The 18,781-nt window shown below is 35.6% G+C and overlaps 1 protein-coding gene across 1 annotated transcript in view; it reads left to right on the forward strand.

The window, feature by feature from the left end:
• LOC138694780 (protogenin-like) overlaps positions 1 to 18,781 on the forward strand; it is a 538,126-nt gene that overhangs the window by 366,641 nt on the left and 152,704 nt on the right. Inside the window, exon 3 of the mRNA XM_069818842.1 lies at positions 9,671 to 9,791. Coding sequence (XP_069674943.1) covers positions 9,671 to 9,791 — 121 coding nt within the window. The remainder of the gene's footprint in view (positions 1 to 9,670; positions 9,792 to 18,781) is intronic.

Genomic DNA, 18,781 nt, shown 5'->3' on the forward strand with positions numbered 1-18,781 from the left:
TATTACGATTTTTATGATAAAATTTTAACAGCGTATACTTATAAATTTGTTCAATATTAAATACATTAAATTCAGAATAAATTAATTTAGTTGGATAATCGAAACGTTTCTTCAAACAAATTTTGATTATTCGTTTTTGTAGTAAATTTAACGGACTAAGATTAATTTTTGTACTTCCACTCCAAACAATTATACCATATTGAATGATAGACTGAATAATGGCCAAATAAACATTTCGTAGAACTGTAATAGGTAAGTAGCATCGAAGATTAACGAATTTATAAATTGTTTTACGAAACCTCTTACAAAGATAAGTAATGTGATGAGGCCATTTTAAATTCTGATCAATAATGATACCCAGATATTTGACATACGTGGCTTCTTTCAAAGGTGGACATTTACAAGTTTTGGGATCTAAACAATTTTCACTGTGTAGTATTAGTCTATATTTATCGCTAAATTTTAAATTTTGAACACTGACAGCTGTTAACGAAAAAGGAACGAAAGTTGATTTAGATATATTTAAAGAAAGGAAGTTGGAATTAAGCCATTTTTTAACAATGTTAGCACCTATATTAGCATTTCTATATGCTTCCTGCCAAGAAAAACCACTGAAAATAACTACTGTATCATCCGCATATGAATATATAGATCCATTAAATTTTTCTAAATTTATATTTAGCAGATCATTAACATATATTAAAAATAAAATAGGTCCCAAAATTGTTCCTTGCGGTACACCTATATCAATATATTTGTATTCATTAAATTGATCTTCAATTTTGGTCATTTGCCTTCTGTTACTAAAATATGATTGGAATAATTTTAACTATACCTCTAACTCCAATAGTATGTAGTTTGTCCAAAAGTAAATTATGATTGATAGTGTCAAAAGCTTTCCGTAGATCCAAGAAAATACCCAAACATTTGTTTCCGATATCTAGTTCATTGATAATTTTTCCAGTAACATTAATAAGAGCATCATCAGTAGAAATATTATTGCGGAAACCAAACTGATTTTTAGAGAGGATTTTATGTTTTTCTAAATAATTTATTAATCTATTCTTTAAACATTTTTCAAGCAATTTGGAAAATATTGGAAGTAAAGATATAGGTCTATAGTTATTTAAATTATTTTTATCTCCAGATTTGTATATTGGAATTACTATGGCACATTTCAAAACATCTGGGAATATACCTTGCACAAAACATAAGTTAAAAATATGAACCATGGGTTTTAATATATATTTGATAATAATTTTGAAAGTATTATTCTTAATTCCATCTATACCAGGAGCAACATTATTTTTTAACTTCTTAACCAAAATAATAATTTCATCTTCAGTTACAGGGAAAAGAAACATGGAGGAAGCTAAATGTTCATCTTGTGTCTCATTTTGTAGAGAAGAGTTAAAATTTGACTTATTAATGTTAGAAGTAACTTTGTGTCCTATCTCTGAAAAATAATTATTAAATTCGTTTGCAATCTCTTTTCTGCAATTTAATATTTCACCCTTATCGTTTTTTAACTTCTTGATTGGCTGTTTATTTTGTACATTTACATCTGTAGCTTCATTTATAACTTGCCAGAATTTTTTAGGTTCATTTTTGTATCTATCAAATTTGGATTCATAATATTTAATTTTCGTTTTTCGAATGATAAGAGTTAACATATTTCTATATGCTCTGTAGTAATTTTTTAGTTGTACGTTACTTGGATTCTTTCTAACTTTTAAAGCAAGTTTATCTCTTGTACGAATAGAATTAATAATGCCGGCCGTGATCCAGGGTTTTATTTTCTTGGATTTATTAGAAATTTTCTGATTACTGTTTATAATAGTATGTTTATCTATATACTTTATGATTAAATTGTAGAAAATTTGAAAACAGGCATTGGCATCATTACAATTATAGACCGATTCCCAAGTTTCTTTTAGAAAATCTGTAATCAAATCAGGATAATTAATTTGTTACATATTTTGTGATGAGAGAGTAACAGACGGCCTGGAATTGTATTCATTGTTAGACATTTTTAATAAACTAAAAACAATATAATGATCGGTAATAGCACTAGATAGAACGCCAGGTATGAAGCTATAATCATTTTGAGTTTTTAGAAATATATGGTCGATGCATGTGCCAGAAATTATTGAAGGCCTAGTGATGGCATTTAAATAATTTACAAAACCATATTCATGGAGAACATTCATATATTTACTGCCAATTAAATCTATACTATTTTCTGATATATCTATGTTTATGTCTCCAACAATAATATGGTTGCGAGAACCTTCTAAATTGGATAAATACTGCTCTAAATTGTCTATGAAATCATTTTTATTGTTTTTAGGGGATCTATAAATGGCGGTGAAAAAAATTTCACTCTTATCAAGCTTAATCTTAAAATGAAATGCATTACAGTGCTCAATTTCAGCTTCTATTACACTAATATCAATGCTATTTTTAAAGTATATTACTATTCCATCGCATTTATTGTACTTACTAACTTTTACCAATTTATTGTATCCATTGATATCATAGCCAAAATCGTGACATAACCAAGTTTCCATTAAAATGATAATGTCAAAATCATGAGTGAAGCTTTGTAATAATGCACATAATTCCAGGAAATTTCTGTTTATGCTACGTATGTTTAAATGAATAAATTTGAAATCATGAAACGAGTTACAAATGTAATTGTTGCTATCGATAATTATGACTTCACCTATCGAAACTATCGATAGTCATATTGTTTCAAATACTGTTGATAGTTCCGGCGTTTATTTATAGTATCGATAAAAAGAGGAGAAAATTCATTATATGTATTATAAGGATTTCAGATTGGATTAGGGCAACTCGATTCTTTTTCAGGAGTAGATTCCAACGATTCAGTCAGACTTTACGATTCGTTTCTAACGATTCATGGTGCGTTCACAACCGGCCTCAGTCTGTGATCCCAGGTATCCTATAGTGCGTTCACAACTGGCCCCAGTTTGTGATTCCAGGTATTCTTTTGAATCGTAAACGAACGATTCACCAAGGGTAGAAAAAAAAAACGTTCTACATCTCTTGCATAGGTGATAGAGTAAGCCCGGGAAGGATCGAGTCTCTTTGTAATGAAAATTGAGATACTGGATGGTCTCTTTCTGATTGGCTAGACCTCAGCGTTAATCTACAAAATTATGCAAGATAGTGTTCTTGATTATAATTTATAAACTCAACCTTACCTTCAAGTACATTTTTCGTACTTAAATAAACAAATCCAGTATTTTATTTCTACTCATCCGTTAGTTTTATAATACATCATTCACTCATACTAAGTAATTTGGCCAGGAAGTAGGTCTATCTGTGTTCACTGGGATCTTCAGTTCCCACCAAAAGACTAGTTTTCCAAAACTGGAAACTTAATGAAAGACAAAACCGTCTGCTTCCCAACAAAGTGAAAATGCTCATTTTACTGGGAAACATATCCTTGGAGCAATGGTAAAACATTAAAAAAACCTATAATGGTGGCTAATACTGAAACTTTAATGACAGATTGTAATAATTGTGTGTTATTGGTATGTAATTCAGATTCACATAATTATATTATAGTTCAGTACATGTTTACATATTAATTCAGAAATATATTCAGTTTAGGCCTATAACCAATTAAGAAACAAGTTTGTAGTGACTCGATAGTATCGATAGTTTTGATCATAACAATCGATAAGACTATCTATTGTAGGTACTAGAGTCGATAGTACAGTCGATACTATTGCAAGTAACTATCGCCCGTCTCTCTTCGGATGGAGCGGTTCATCTTTCTATACAGGATTTGAGGAAAGGATGTTCAGGCCAAGTGATGGGCTATCCTACATGTTTTTTAGTAATAAAATATAATGTAAACTCCCTTCTCATTGCACCATTTTGTCAACTGGCCTTCTTCAGTTCAAGGAGTAGGCATATGCCTGTTCCGTCTTCACTAGGGTTAGTAAATGTAAAAAATGAAAAGCAGGACTCTTTTCCTGAAAAAGCAGGATTTCCCACAAAAAAAGCAGGACATACTTAAAATTGTGACACTAATTTTGAGTAATTTTCACCACTCCCCTCGGAAAAGTAAGGAAATTTAGTTTTCAAATTTTCAGAAAATTTGCGTTTTCTTTTTTCACTGTCTTCGACATCTTAAAAGACCTGAAGTTCGCACACTATTACAAGGATAACTTAGACACACACACATACTACAAAATTCGCCACATGAATTCAAACCCACATGCTCAGAGGAAACGGAATCCGGAAGTACACTAATCGATAATCGAAAGCTACTTCCGCATCCTGTAATCGATATTTTTCCATGATCGAAGCACCACCGCCTGCTAAATCACGATTGTCATTCGATGTTCTTTGGTCATACTGTAGATTCGACTGCGATCTGTGATAAAGCGCAAGTATCACTTATGTTATAACGTACATCGCTCGAAAATCTGTAAGATTTTCTACAATGCCTGGCCGGACGCAGGACACACACCTAAAAAGCAGGACATGTCCGGCGAAATCCGGACGTCCGGTAACCCTACGCTTCACAGTAGCTATATCTGTCCAAGGCTTCCTAGGTCTTCCCGGATGTCTTTTCCCTTAAGATTTATAGGACATCATTCTTCTAGGGATCCTTTGTGATGCCATTCTATTAACATGTTCTGTCCATTGATTCGTATAATTTGTGTTTTTTTCTGCTAGGAAAATTTCTTCAGTTCTGCTCTTATTTTATCATTTCTAATTTTATCCAATAGGCTTACAGTGCATCTCTTGACTGACCTTAGGAACCTAATTTCAGCGGCCTGTAATTTTTTCGGGCGTCGGAAACTGCACACCAAAATTTGTTACCTGGATTTCGGTAATATAAGGATTGCACATCAACATTTTCTACCTGGATTACGCTCATATGGAAACTGCACACCAAAATGTTTTCTACCTCCTTTGTGGATACTATACATAGTTTTAATTTACCAAACTGTTTTAATTTTGTTCGAAATGGAGCGTTTGTTTACATCTGAAAATGAACGGGGAAATTTAGTGTTGGTATGTGAGGACTGTAAATTTTATAAATCCGAGGAATTTAAAAACTATGAAGTAAAGTGGAGGTGTTGTGTTAGAAAAAGCAATGCGAAAATTTATACCTTGCTGAGCAATATGAAAATTATTAGAGAACGCGGTGAGCATTACATATGGTGGACATTATCCTATTAAATCACTAAATAATTAATGCAGCTACGAACAGAAAAGCCATCGATGATGATAATAGTAAGCCATACAAAATATTTCATGCTATTTGTCAAATCTTGCCCACAGAAAACCTGAAAGTGCGTGACATATCTCGAATAAAAAATAACTTGTACAGATCGCGGAGAAAACTTCACTCTGTTCTACTTAATCGCAACCCGAAATTCATGACAGACTGAGTCATTTGAACTTTATTATTAACCGAGGCGAAGATTTCGTTCTTTTCAATGACAAAGACAGTAGAATAATTATGTGTACCTGTGTTTCCAACCTGGCCTATTTATGTGGACTTGCTACAATATACATGTAGTAATAGACTATGAACTAGCTATACATGCTGCAGTGCTGAAAACTTGGGAATGCGTTACTATTAAACTCGTAGGTTGCCGCTTCCATCTCGCGTAATCTTGCGCAATCTTGAGAAATTTGCAGATTATTTACTAGAAACATACATCTCCGAAGATGCAATTTTCCTCCTACTGTACCGGCAGCCATGACTGCATCGACCTCTCGCACAACAAATGGCTGTGAATCATTTCACAAGCATTTTAATGTCAGTTTTTACAGCAATCATCCTTCATTGTATAAATTCGTGAATCAACTTCTGAACATACAAACTGAGACATATATTAAACTGCAAAGCAATGAAGGAAGTAAGCGAATTTTCAATGTAAAGCCAGGCAAATGCAAAAGAAACATAGGTATTTTGTAAATTGTGCAGTTTCCGGGTAGGATTAGTAAAACCCTTGTGAATCAGTGTGCAGTATCCGGATAGGATTAGTGGGTCCCTCGAAAAGCGGTGTGCAGTTTCCGGATCAAAGTGTGCAGTTTCCGGGTAGGATTAGTAAAACCCTTGTGAATCAGTGTGCAGTATCCGAGTAGGATTAGTGGGTCCCTCGAAAAGCGGTGTGCAGTTTCCGGATCAAGGTGTGCAGTTTCCGACTGTCAGCTGCAGTCATCGTCCATGTTTCTGATTCAAATAGTAAAGATGGTATGGCATTACTTTATAGAATTTAATTTGTGTTTCTTTTCTTGCTTTATTTTTCAGATTTCTACTTATTGTGCCACACATGTGCTAAAACATGGGAAGTTTATATTTGCAGTCGCTTTCATGTTTCAACTGGTTCATCTCCTAAATTGAGACATCCTGTCTGTGGTTTGCTATTATGGCGCTAAGACAAATGTTACAATGAACGTGTAAAAAAAAAGTGTCACTGACCCACACAACCTCCATTAAACATTTTCGGCATTTTTTTTGGGGGGGGGCCATGGAGTCTCTTAGTTTTCGCTTATATTCGCAGACTTCTGTAACATTCCTTTGCTAATGATGTGAGAAAAAAAATCTTCAAAATTTTCTCAACTGAAAAATTTTCCGCCTTTCATGTTGTTGCCTTTTTTGCTCCCTTATAATACAGTTTTGGATCGTTGAATAGGCCTACTGTCCGTTACTCAGGAGAAGACGAACGGAAAGAATGTGTGTGACCTTCTTGACTATCGCTGCTGATTATTATAAACACCTCTCAGATAAGCATCCCAGTATCCAGGTTATTACTCGTGCAGGAAACATGAGTAACAATGCGTATGGAAATTAAAGCTAAGTTGAACAGAAGAAGACCTAATGTTTCCGCTTACTGCAGTACACATATTGGACGTGTTGTCTTATGTTATCTGTTCACATCCCTTCCTCCTCAGTCCGCTCTCGTCTTCTCCTGAGTCACCGACAGTATGTTAAATTACAGCACAAAGTGAATGCTTCTGTACACAATCTCATTCTCATATATGCGTATACGTGTGTGTGTGTGTGTGTGTAATAAATGTAATAAATGTTGGAACGTATTACATTCTTTCTCAGATATGATTCCTTAAAACTATGTCAACAAAAAAGTATAACAACATTTTGTTCCTTTGCGGACGATTTCCAGGGGGGGAAACGAAAAACTGAGTCAAATGAAACTAAGTCAAAATGTTAAATGCGGTTCCAAAAATTTTTATTTATTGTTCTTTCTTATATAAAACGAAAGGCTAAATCAGATTCAGTAATTATATTTAATTTTGTTTCTTATATACAATAAAACGAAAAACTGAGTCATTTGCTGCTCGAAACATTTTATTTATTGTTGTTCCTTATATAAAACGAAAAATTAAATAAAATGATAAATGTTGTGTGAGTGATTTTTTTTTGTCAGTAAAACGAAAAGATTTCATTTGCTGTTCTTTCTTGTATAAAGCGAAAGGCTAAATGATATTCCAGTGATTTTATTTAATTTTGTTTATACAGTAAAACGAAGAACTGAATCAATTGCTGTTCGAAACATTTGATTTAGTCTAATGTTGTTCCTTATATAAAACGAAAAACTAAATTAAATGTTAAATGCAGTTCCAATGATTTTATTTTATTTTTTCCAGTAAAATGATAAATTAAGTGAAATGATAAATGCGGTTTCAAATATTTTATGTAATATTGTTAAATTCTGTTCCAAATATTTTATTTAATGTTTTATGCTGTATAAAAGGAAACCTAAATGAAATGATAAAGGCAGTTTCAGTGATTTTGTTGTTTTCTATTTATGTACGGTAAAACGAAAATATGTCAAATGATAAATATGGTTTCAAATACTTTATTTAATGTTGTTTCTAGTATAAAATAGAAAGCTAAACAAAATGATAAAACCATTTCCACTTATTTTCTGCAATTTTGTTTCTTACATAGGTCTACAGTAAAACGAAAAGCTAAGTGAAATGGTAAATGCGGTTAGAAAGATTTTATTTAATGTTCTTTATATGAAACGAAAACTAAATTAAATGATAATGGCAGTTTCATTGATTAATTTTGTTTCTTACATGAAATAAAACGAAACGCTGAGGCAAATAATGCAATTCCAGCAGTTTTATATTTTATATATTAAGGTAATAATAAAGGCAGTTCAGTGATTTCCCTTAATTTGTGTCTTGTATAGCATACCGTAAAACAAAGAACTGGTCAATGTTAAATGCGGGTCCAAAGATGTTATTTGATGTTGTTTCTCACGTAAAAAGAGAAGCAGAATCAAAGGAAAAATTGAGTCAAATGATTAATGCGATTCCATATGTTTCATGTAATATTGTTTCTTATATAAAAACGAAAAATCAAATGAAATAATAAAGGCAGTTCCAGTGATTTAATTTAGTTTTGTTTCTTATATACAGTAGGTAGGCCTCAGTAATACAAAAAGCTGAGTCAGTATAAATGCGGGTCCTAAGGTTGTATTTGATGTTGTTTCTTATATAAAACGAGAAGCTAAATCAAACGAAAAGCTGAGTCAAATGGTAAATATGTGATTTCAAATAATTTATCTAATGTTGTTTATTATATAAAACTAAAAGTTAAATGAAATGATAAAAGTAGTTCCAGTGATTTAATTTAGTTTTGTTTGTTTCTTATATAGGTAGGCCTACAGTAATACAAAAAGCTGAGTCAGTATAAATGCAGGGCCTAAGGTTGTATTTGATGTTGTTTCTTACATAAAACTAGCAGCTAAATTAAACGAAAAGCTGAGTCAACTGGTAAATATGTGATTTCAAATATTTTATCTAATGTTGTGTCTAAATGAAATGATAAAGGCAGTTCCAGTGATTTAATTTAGTTTTGTTTCTTACATAGGTAGGCCTACCGTAAGGCTAAAAGCTGAATCAGTGGTAAATGCTGATCCAAAGATTTTATTTGATGTTATTTTTTTACATGAAACGAGAAGCTAAATCAAACGAAAAGCTGAGTCAAGTGATAAATGTGATTTCAAATACTTTATTTAATGTTGTTCCTTATATAAACGGAAAGCTATATGAATTTATAAACCTAGTTCCAGTGATTTAATTTAATTTAATTTAGTTTTGTTTTGGGTCCAAATATTTTATTTTGTTTCTTACATAAAACGAGAAGCTAAATCAAACGAAAAGCTGTGTCATGTAGTAAATGTGATTTCAAATATTTTATTTAATGTTGTTTGTTAAATAAATCGAGAAGCTAAATGAAAAAAAGATGAAGATAGTTCCTATGCTTTTATTTAGCTTTGTTTATTATATACAGTCAAATCTTATATTAGAATACATACCTACAACTCTGCTTGTAAAAACAGTTTCCGGGCTAAAGTGAGATCCACGGGTATGGAGAATTTGTACATGCCCTCGGATTCCACGTTGACAAACATTACGGTCGTCATTTGGGGTATAAAGCATTTGTCACTGTACGAAACCAGCCTAAACCAGTTGGGTGCCACAATGAATCCGTAGGCGCCATGGCGTCCAATCATCCGGTCTGGAAGGTCTGAATTTTTTCAGAGCACGTAAACTCTGCGATGTTGAATGGTATAAATTGCGTGATTCCACACATGTTGTGAGCTTGGTTTTATAGTTGTGGCTTGTTTTAATGTTTCAGGTTTTGTGGAAACGCAGCGGTCCGTTACATGAAGGGTCTACTGACCAGGGTCTATACCGCTGCGTGGCGCGCAACTCTGTAGGCTCTCTAGTCTCCCGATCCGCTCACCTGCGCGTTGCCAGTAAGTTAGATACTGTGTTTTGTGTGTGCGTGCGTGCTTGCGTGTGTATGGGCCTTATGGCCGAAATAGGCAGCTGGTAACAACATTAAAATTATACAAAATATCAAGGGCATGCCCTAAAAAAATGTTTGTTGCTTTCTTATCCCTACCACTTAACAACCTGGCGTTTATTCCACGAAGATGCGAGATATTGATTTACAAGTTACAAATAAAAAATTCCAGTAAAGTATGGAGCCGTGTTTTCCTGTCGTGGCGCATACAGAATTTTGTCAAGGGTGGAGTTCATTATTAAAATTGTTTGCAGTTTACATTATAGGTATTTTAAATGTGTATTATTATTATTATTATTATTATTATTATTATTATTATTAATATTAAAATATGAACTGTCAAATGCACAAACGTTAAACGAACGTTTCACAATAAAGTCGAAACTCAAACTAACGGACTGGTAAATACTGCTCTTAAAAGGGTTTAAAATCGACAATGCACAATATTTAACATCTGCACTGCAGAACTGTCAAAACAACCTTTTCAATATGTTTCACAAGTTAAACTTCATATTGTGTCAGCTTCATTTTATTACAAGGTCGGTACTAGGCGGTAGGTCTTTCTCTATGATGAAGATAGCATTGTTATAATTCGAACGTGCCATAGCATCAAGGAATTATATTGAAGAAGAGATAGAAGGACTATGTCTTATATCCATGTTGATTTTGTTACTCTGACAGTGAAAAATTAGAGAAGGGAAAACGATTATGGATAAAAAAATATTCAAATGTAAATATGTAATTAAAAAAAAAATCTCCTTGCATATGCCCCTGTTTTGTTAGGTATACAAAATTGTAAACGATACCAATAGCTGTCTTGGTAGCTCAGCTGGCAAAGCGCTGGCTTAGGATGATCACGGGCTCGAGTTCAAAGCTCGCTGGTACACAGTTGTATTTGTGGCGAACAAAACCCAGTTTAAGAGTGTTTTGTTAATGTTCTTCCATTTTCCCCTCGTCATTCCACCGACACTTCTCAAATTTGAATGTATGAATGGGGAAATTGGAGCAGATGAAGACTCTAAAAGCGACACAGAAGTCAGCTCAGGATGAGGATGAGAAGTTGAAGGCTCAGGATAAGGAGAAGGTGCAGTATGAGGTTGAGTAGCAGAAGAGAAGGTACAGGATGAGGATGAGGATGAGGAAGAGCAGAAAAAGGCTCAGAATAAGAAAAACACTCAGAATGAATTTAGCAGTAGGAGAGATGGTTCAGGATGTGAGTGAGGGGGCAGAACAAAGTTCAGAATAAGGAGAAGGCTCAGAATGAGATTGAGTAGCAAGAGAAATGATCCAGGATGAGGATGAGGGGACAGATCAAGGTTCAGAATAAGGAGAAGGCTCAGAATGAGATTGAGTAGCAAGAGAAATGATCCAGGATGCGGATGAGGGGACAGAACAAGGTTCAGAATAAGGAGAAGGCTCAGAATGAGATTGAGTAGCAAGAGAAATGATTCAGGATGAGGATGAGGGGCAGAACAAGATTCAGAATAAGGAAAAGGCTCAGAATGAGATTGAGTAGCAAGAGAAATGATTCAGGATGAGGATGAGGGGCAGAACAAGGTTCAGAATAAGGAGAAGGCTCAGAATGAGATTGAGTAGCAAGAGAAATGATTCAGGATGAGGATGAGGGGCAGAACAAGGTTCAGAATAAGGAGAAGGCCCAGAATGAGATTGAGTAGCAAGAGAAGTGATCCAGGATGAGGATGAGGGGGCAGAACATGGTTCAGAATAAGGAAACGACTTAGAATGAGATTGAGCAGATTCAGGATGAGAATGAGGTGCAGAACAAGGGTTAGAATAATAAGAAGGCTCAAAATGAGATTGACCAGAGAAGGTTCAAGATGAAGATTAGGAGTAGAATAAGGCTCATTCAATGAGCCTGAGGAGATTCGGGATGAGGATAAAGGTGGGGCAGGAGAAAGCTCAGAATGAGATTCAGCAATGAGGACATGCCTGGCGATCCGGAGTTGCGCTCGGACGCGGGTTCGATTTCCACTTGGGCTGATCACCTTGTTCGGGTTTTTCCGAGGTTTTCCCCAACCGTAAGGCAAATGGCAGGTAATCTATGGCGATATCCTCGGCCTCATTTCGCCAAATACCATCTCACTATCACCAATCCCATCGACGCTAAATAACGTAGCAGTTTATACAGCGCCGTTAAATAACTTAAAAAAAAAAGATGAGACAAAGGAGGGGCAGAAGAAGGCTCCGGATGAGGAGAAGGCTCACTTAAATTCAGCAGGTTCAAGATGAGGATGAGGAGAGATAGGAAAGGTTCAGGAATGAGGAGAAGGTTCAGTGATACTGTACTCCGACCAGGAGAAAGTCTCAGGGGAATGAGACGCAGCGGGGTGATGCTGTGAATGAATGTTGATGTCATAAGAAGTCATAAGGTCACACACGTAGGTACACGCATCTCCATTGGCTAACTCTCAAAACACAAATAATAACACTGATACATACTTATACTACCCTAGTTAAAAAATTAGATCACGATTAATCTCCTGGTCTTTTAAACCCTCCATACAGGAAATGAAATGCAGGAGAGCGCATGCTTTTAAAATGACGTAATAACGGTAATATAATAATCTGTCTACTTCCCTCCAATAGATGGCGCAATAGTAAGCACATTCCTTTCACGGCTAATCTGGTTGGGGGACAGTATTGAGCAGTGATATCACTTTGACGATGAGGAGGGGCAGAAGTGTGCTCAGAATGAGGAATATCGTACAAAGAAGGGAGAAAATAAGTTCAAGAAGAGACTTATAAGTAGAAGAAGACTTAGGATAAAGGTGAAAGTGAGCAGAAGAAGAAGAAGAAGAAGAAGAATAAGACTCAAGATAAGTACGGGAAGGAAAGAAGAAGATTCGGGGATGAGGAAAAGGTCAGGATGAGAATTAGCAGCAGAATAAGAAATGAAGGTTAAAGAGTGGGGTAAAAGGGAAGAATAGGAGCAGGATAGAGGGGAGAAAGAAAACGTGGAGTAAAATACGTGGAGTATATTGAGAAATAGGGGGTGAAGTGGAAAAAGAAAATTATTTTAAAACTGTGTAGAAAAATCTATTTTAGAAATCAATATTTTGCGAAGTTAAACAGATAGTTAACTAAGTTGAAACGTCATGAAATTGCCTTAAAAATGAAAAATGTTGAGTGAAGAAGAATATGTGCGTGGGAAATACTACGGAGTAGAATTATTGTGTTTGGAGTCTGCGACCGCGTTAGTAGGCTTCCTTCCCTTCGTAGAATGTGGGTTGCGATCAGTTATTCCCTCCCCCGGAAATTCCCACTCCAGTTGCGGAGAATTCCGTACAAGTCAGGTGAACAACATTGATGGAATGTGTCAGTGTGTGACAGAAGAAGACTTGGCTTGCTGGCGGAGCAACGCGTTACGCAACGTTCTGTTTGATTAGTCCAGCACGACTCTCGCTTGCTCGGTCACTGAGTTTAGGCTGACCGATCCTCCGGGTTACGCACCTTCAGATTGAGTCCAACTTTTCGGAAATGTGGCGCTGTTCGCACTTAGCTCTTTGTCTCCAGGAAAGAGAACAAAATTCGTGCATCGCCATCACGTGACGTGATTGCTAGAATTTATAATTCTTGATTTTGATAATTACTACTAATAGTAATATCCTCTGATTGAGGTTCTGGTTGATAGGCCTATATACAATACATCTATATTATCAGGCAGTACATCTCACTTGACGATATATGTCGGAGGAAGAACAATAATTGTTTGTATGCATCTGAAGACTGATTAGTGTAATATGTAGCTACCTAGTCGGCGTTGGATGCAATGAAGGGGAAAAGGAACTGGCCATCCTACCCCATTATCTTCTGGCCTAGTTGCCTTATGAGTGGTGCCTTTTTGGTATCACTTGTGAGGTTCATACCTGTCTTCGGACAGTTGACTAAACAACAACAGCAACAACAGCAATAATATTAGTAATAATAGTTTTATATTATTGATTTATAATATTAACTTGCTGACCAGCCTCTAGTGCCAGTGGTAGATTATCACAAAATATAATAGTAACTTACCAGTAGCTACAACAGTAGTGCTGATTTTATTATTATCATTATTATTATTATTATTATTATTATTATTATTATTACTACTACTATTACTATTATTATTTAAATAAATCTGGACTCCGGAGTTAAGAGATTCGGAATTTTGTTGTAGGAACACGTAGACTAACATTTATTTGTCAAAGATTCACATAGCCTATATTACTTTTAAATAATCTTCAGTAAGAGAAAAAAATAACTATTGCACTTTTACTGCGTCATCCTACTTTTGACCAATAAAACTGTACGAAAGAACGTGTCTCAACCAATCATTGCTCTTTATCGCTACAATTTTATCACCTCTCTGGTATTTGTTTGTTATTATCACTTCCCTAGCATTTGTTTATTTTTATCACTTCCCTACCGTTTGTTTTTTTTTTTTGTTTGCCAACATTTCAAACTGCAAATTCTTTACGATACTATAAAACTGCTTTGCGATCATCACTTGTTCCCTCATAGTTAACTGAAAATGGCGGCTGTGTTCAAATGTTTTGGTGAAGCTAACATTAGAATTTTAGTGAGTCAATTAATAGCCTACTTATTTTATTGTATTATAGCACTTTATTTCTTCTAATTTTTATTTACTTTCTTCTGTTTTTATCACTTCCCTACCATTTGTTTCTTGTTTGCCAACATTTCAAACTGCAAATTCTTTACGTTACTATAAAACATGCTTTGCGATCATCTTTTGTTTATCGCATAGATAGTCAACTGAAAATGGCGGCTCCGTTCAAACGTTTCGGTGAAGCTAACATTAGTGAAATACAATTTTAGTAAGTCAGTTAATATTTTATTGTATTAGAGTACTTATATTTCTTCTAATCTTTACATACTTACTTCTAATCGTGTAATAGTCAATTAAATTCCACTCTAGTTTTGATTTTCTCTAAATAAATTAAAATATGTAGTGAGGTTACTGTTAATAAAACAGTTATTACATCCAAACACTAATACACATATCGAAGTCCTTGGAACGCGTCGTAAAATTTTCTTATTGATAATTAGCCTATATTTACGTCACTACTTACTTAACCGAAATAGCCAACACTGCAAAACCAGAAGTCCAGTTACATTAATTTAGAGAAAATCATGGAAAACATATTAGTGGGGAACGTATTTTTTATGAAATAAAATGGGTGAGTTAGGTGTTAAACTCAGCACTATTTTGGTGGATATTTAGTGAAATAAGTTGTCAATTTTGTGGGTATTTCGTGAAATAACTTGCCAATTAAATGTTTCATACAAAACTTTTTGCTGCTCTCTTCGTTTTTGCTACACATATCACCATCAAGAAAATATAAACTACGCATTGTTTATACCTTGTCAGTCAGTCAATATTCTCGTGTGCGCAAGAAAGACTCTTTCACTGTTCATTATCCATATTAGATGTAGGGAACCACACTGCCTGCAAACTATTTACATCACATTCACTTTGGTCCTTTACTGTCCCCCAAAATCCCTTCGCATCAAATTATAGTCTCCGGTGTAGGCTATAACATATTGCACTTTCTTCAATCTTTGCTTCAGTCAACTACAAAAATCTGTCTTTCTTCGATAGCCATATAGATAGTAAACGTGAGTACACAGAATCCATAGCAGAAATACAGAAATATTGATTTTACTAACCGAATGACAAATAAACTGAAACAAAAATCACAAATTTGTGTTTTTAACAATATTGAATAAAATTTTACTGCATATTTTTTATTAGAGGGGGGGGGTATATTTTGTGATTATCGATATATTTCCCATAATGATCCAAATTTCGCGTTATTTCACGAGTTTATTTTGCTTAACTATGATTTTTTTTAAGAAGGATAAATGTAGCCTAACATGAAAGTAATTATTGTGGAAAATTTCGCGCATATCGATATTACCAAAAGATATGGTCCCTATCAGTTATAAATGACCATTTTATGACATAAATTTTTTTAACAGAATTTTATGAAATTGTTATTAATCATTATAATGAAAAGTGAATAAATTTAAAACGTATTACAAGAGAGTCTGTTCGAACTGCAGTGTACATCATTTTCTTTACAATGATTAGTCTTTCTTGGCAGTCAAGTGGTTGGATTCAAGGATCGTGGATCAAAATAGTAAAATAACTGTCCGTGGCAGAGGGTTCCAGGCAAAATTTTCCGGTAATGTCTCGCCCACTTCAAAATTTGGAGGCAGTAAAATAGGCTCACCAGTGACCTTAGTGTGCATCTGCATGACCCACCGTGCACTAATCCAATTTGGTATTAGCCACCGGCATAGCTCAGTCGGCTAAAGCGCTTACCTCCCGATTTGGAGTTGCGCTCGTACGCGAGTTTGATTCCCGCTTGGGCTGTTTACACTTTTATTATTCGTATGGCTTTTTTCCGAGGTTTTCCCCAACCGTAAGGCGAATGTCGGATAATCTATGGCGTATCCTCGCCCTCATCTCGCAAAATACCTCTTGCTATCACCAATCCCATCGACGCTAAATAAACTAGTAGTCGATATAGCGTCATTAAATAACCAACTAAAAAAAATCGGTATTGAATTCAGATAATACGTTTTCATATTGGAGACTTCCTTTTGTTAGACCCGTCGGAACTTGAATCCGATTATTCGACGTGAAAAACTGACGACCTTACGTTTCAAACTACACGTGTATATTCCGAATACCGGTAGTCATGCATTATTTCTGGCAGCTGTCTTTAATATCTGTAATTGACACCATTAGTGACGTATCTGTATTAACATCTCTTCTATATCGGCCAATAGTTTTGCAGATTCTGCTAACGGGGTAGGAGGCAGAAGCTAATAGCCTCCGGACACGTCACAATTTCCCTTTATGAAAGAAGGCTGAGGTATGCATGTTGTTTGTTACACGTCAGTCAATCTCCATGCAGAAAGAAAGTTCACCTGTTACGTAAAATGTTTATCAAAGTGTATGTGGAGCGCGTTGGCCGGGATTAACGCTCGGTTCCGAAGTAAACAAGTAGAAAAAATGCACGAGCATGAAAGGATGTTCTCCATTACAAGTTCATGTATGCATTTCGTCGTTGCACTGTGCATAGTTATGTTGTGCTATGCACCAAAGAGTGTTGCACTGACGAGATGTTTTCCATACATGCGATGGGGGAATTGAATTGGTTTGCAGAGCATGAATGATGAGTAAACTGCAGATTTGCATGAAAATGTATGTTTTTATTGACACGTCATATTTAATAAGTGCTCGTATATCTTTGCGTTTCGAACGAAGAATAATCGAATAAGATCAATATTTATATTGTGTATACTTCAACAGTTTTGGTGAAAAATGCGTATTTAATTTACAGCCATTCCGGGCAACCTGGGAATTACAATGAAAAAGGTCTTTTTTTTTCAGAAACATTTGTTTATTTCTAGTGTAAGACATAGATAAGGGATGGTATGCAAAAAAGTTACAGTATTACCTTTTGCTTTTATTGTAGAAGATTCTTGAAATAGAAGTATATACTTCGTTTTCTATGCATAAACCTGATACTGCTACTACGAAGTATGTACTAAGCGGCGGTAGTATAACCTATCGAGAGTATTCCTTTAGCTCAGTGTTGTCAGACACAGCCTAAACGGAGCGGAGCGCTCCACTATAACTCGTTGCGTGCTCCGGTGCTTTCACAGACATAAGCAAGTTCACGCTCCGACTGGACGTCTGTAGCATCGCACCCGGTTTCGGAGCTTACAACTCTGACACTACTGCTAGCTGAACCTTTGGCTGAGCGCACCAACGCTCTACCGACTGAGCTACCCACGAACTGTACCAGATCCCGGCACAGTTATTCCTCTTACATCCACATACTTCAAGTGGATTGACTTAAGAGCTCAGCATTGAGTGCACACTTACTGAGTGACTTAAATTTGTGGTTTTCTGTTAACAAACAGTAAACGTGTATTATACAGATCTTAACAGAAAACCACAAATTTAAGTCACACAGTAAGTGTGCACTCAATCGAGGGCTCTGACGTTCTGTTAACCCACTTGAGGTATGTGGATATAAGGGGAATAATTGAGTCGGGGTCTGTTACAGTTTCTGAGTAGCTCAGTCGGTAGAGCCCCAACGCTCTCTGCCAAAGGTCCTGGGTTCGATTTCTGCCCTGGAACAATTTTTTCCTTGAAATTATTCAAGTCACCTTCACAGGGAGCTACTTGAAAGCCAGATTTGTATAGATTCTTATTATTATCAATCACATAGCGATACACGGAACTTTGTCGTATTCATGTATAGGCTATAACTCGTTTATATAGCCTAGTACAGGGATGCAAAACTGGCGAGAGAGGGGTGGAAAGCATGGGGAAAGCGTTGGTTCCCCGTCCCCAGTCCACCGGCGTTGAATGACGTATCTGTGGCCCGTACGCAATCACATAAGACAGATACTGAATACAAATCCCCTCCCCTACAAAGTCAATGATGCGGGGATGGAAGGAAGGGGTGAGTGACGTATCCGATGAGTGACGCAACGCCACAATTGTCGCCCAGTTCTCCAAGCCTGGCCTAGTACATATAAGAACGTCCCATACCATCTAAAAAGTGTTCGAAACAAAGTTCTATGTAAAATGTTCGCAATGAGAACGTACCGTAAGGTGAATTTCGGGTAATCCCATGGCTAAATCTTCGGACTCATATCTTTATCATCGGTTCCATCGATTCTTGATGTCCGCGCAGTTGATACGGGGTCATTAAATAAACGATTAAGGATATTTATAAGTAAACATGATGTTGAGATGACGGCTAGGAACCGTGCCACTAAATGTCCATTCACAATACGTTTGCAAGACGAAACGGTATCGAGGTAAGATTAGGAGTTGGCTAGTTTCAAGTTGTTCAGTCGAAGTTTGCGTCCAGATGAATAATTCAGCGA

The sequence above is a fragment of the Periplaneta americana genome, chromosome 2 (assembly GCF_040183065.1).
Source record: "Periplaneta americana isolate PAMFEO1 chromosome 2, P.americana_PAMFEO1_priV1, whole genome shotgun sequence".
Taxonomy (NCBI): domain Eukaryota; kingdom Metazoa; phylum Arthropoda; class Insecta; order Blattodea; family Blattidae; genus Periplaneta; species Periplaneta americana.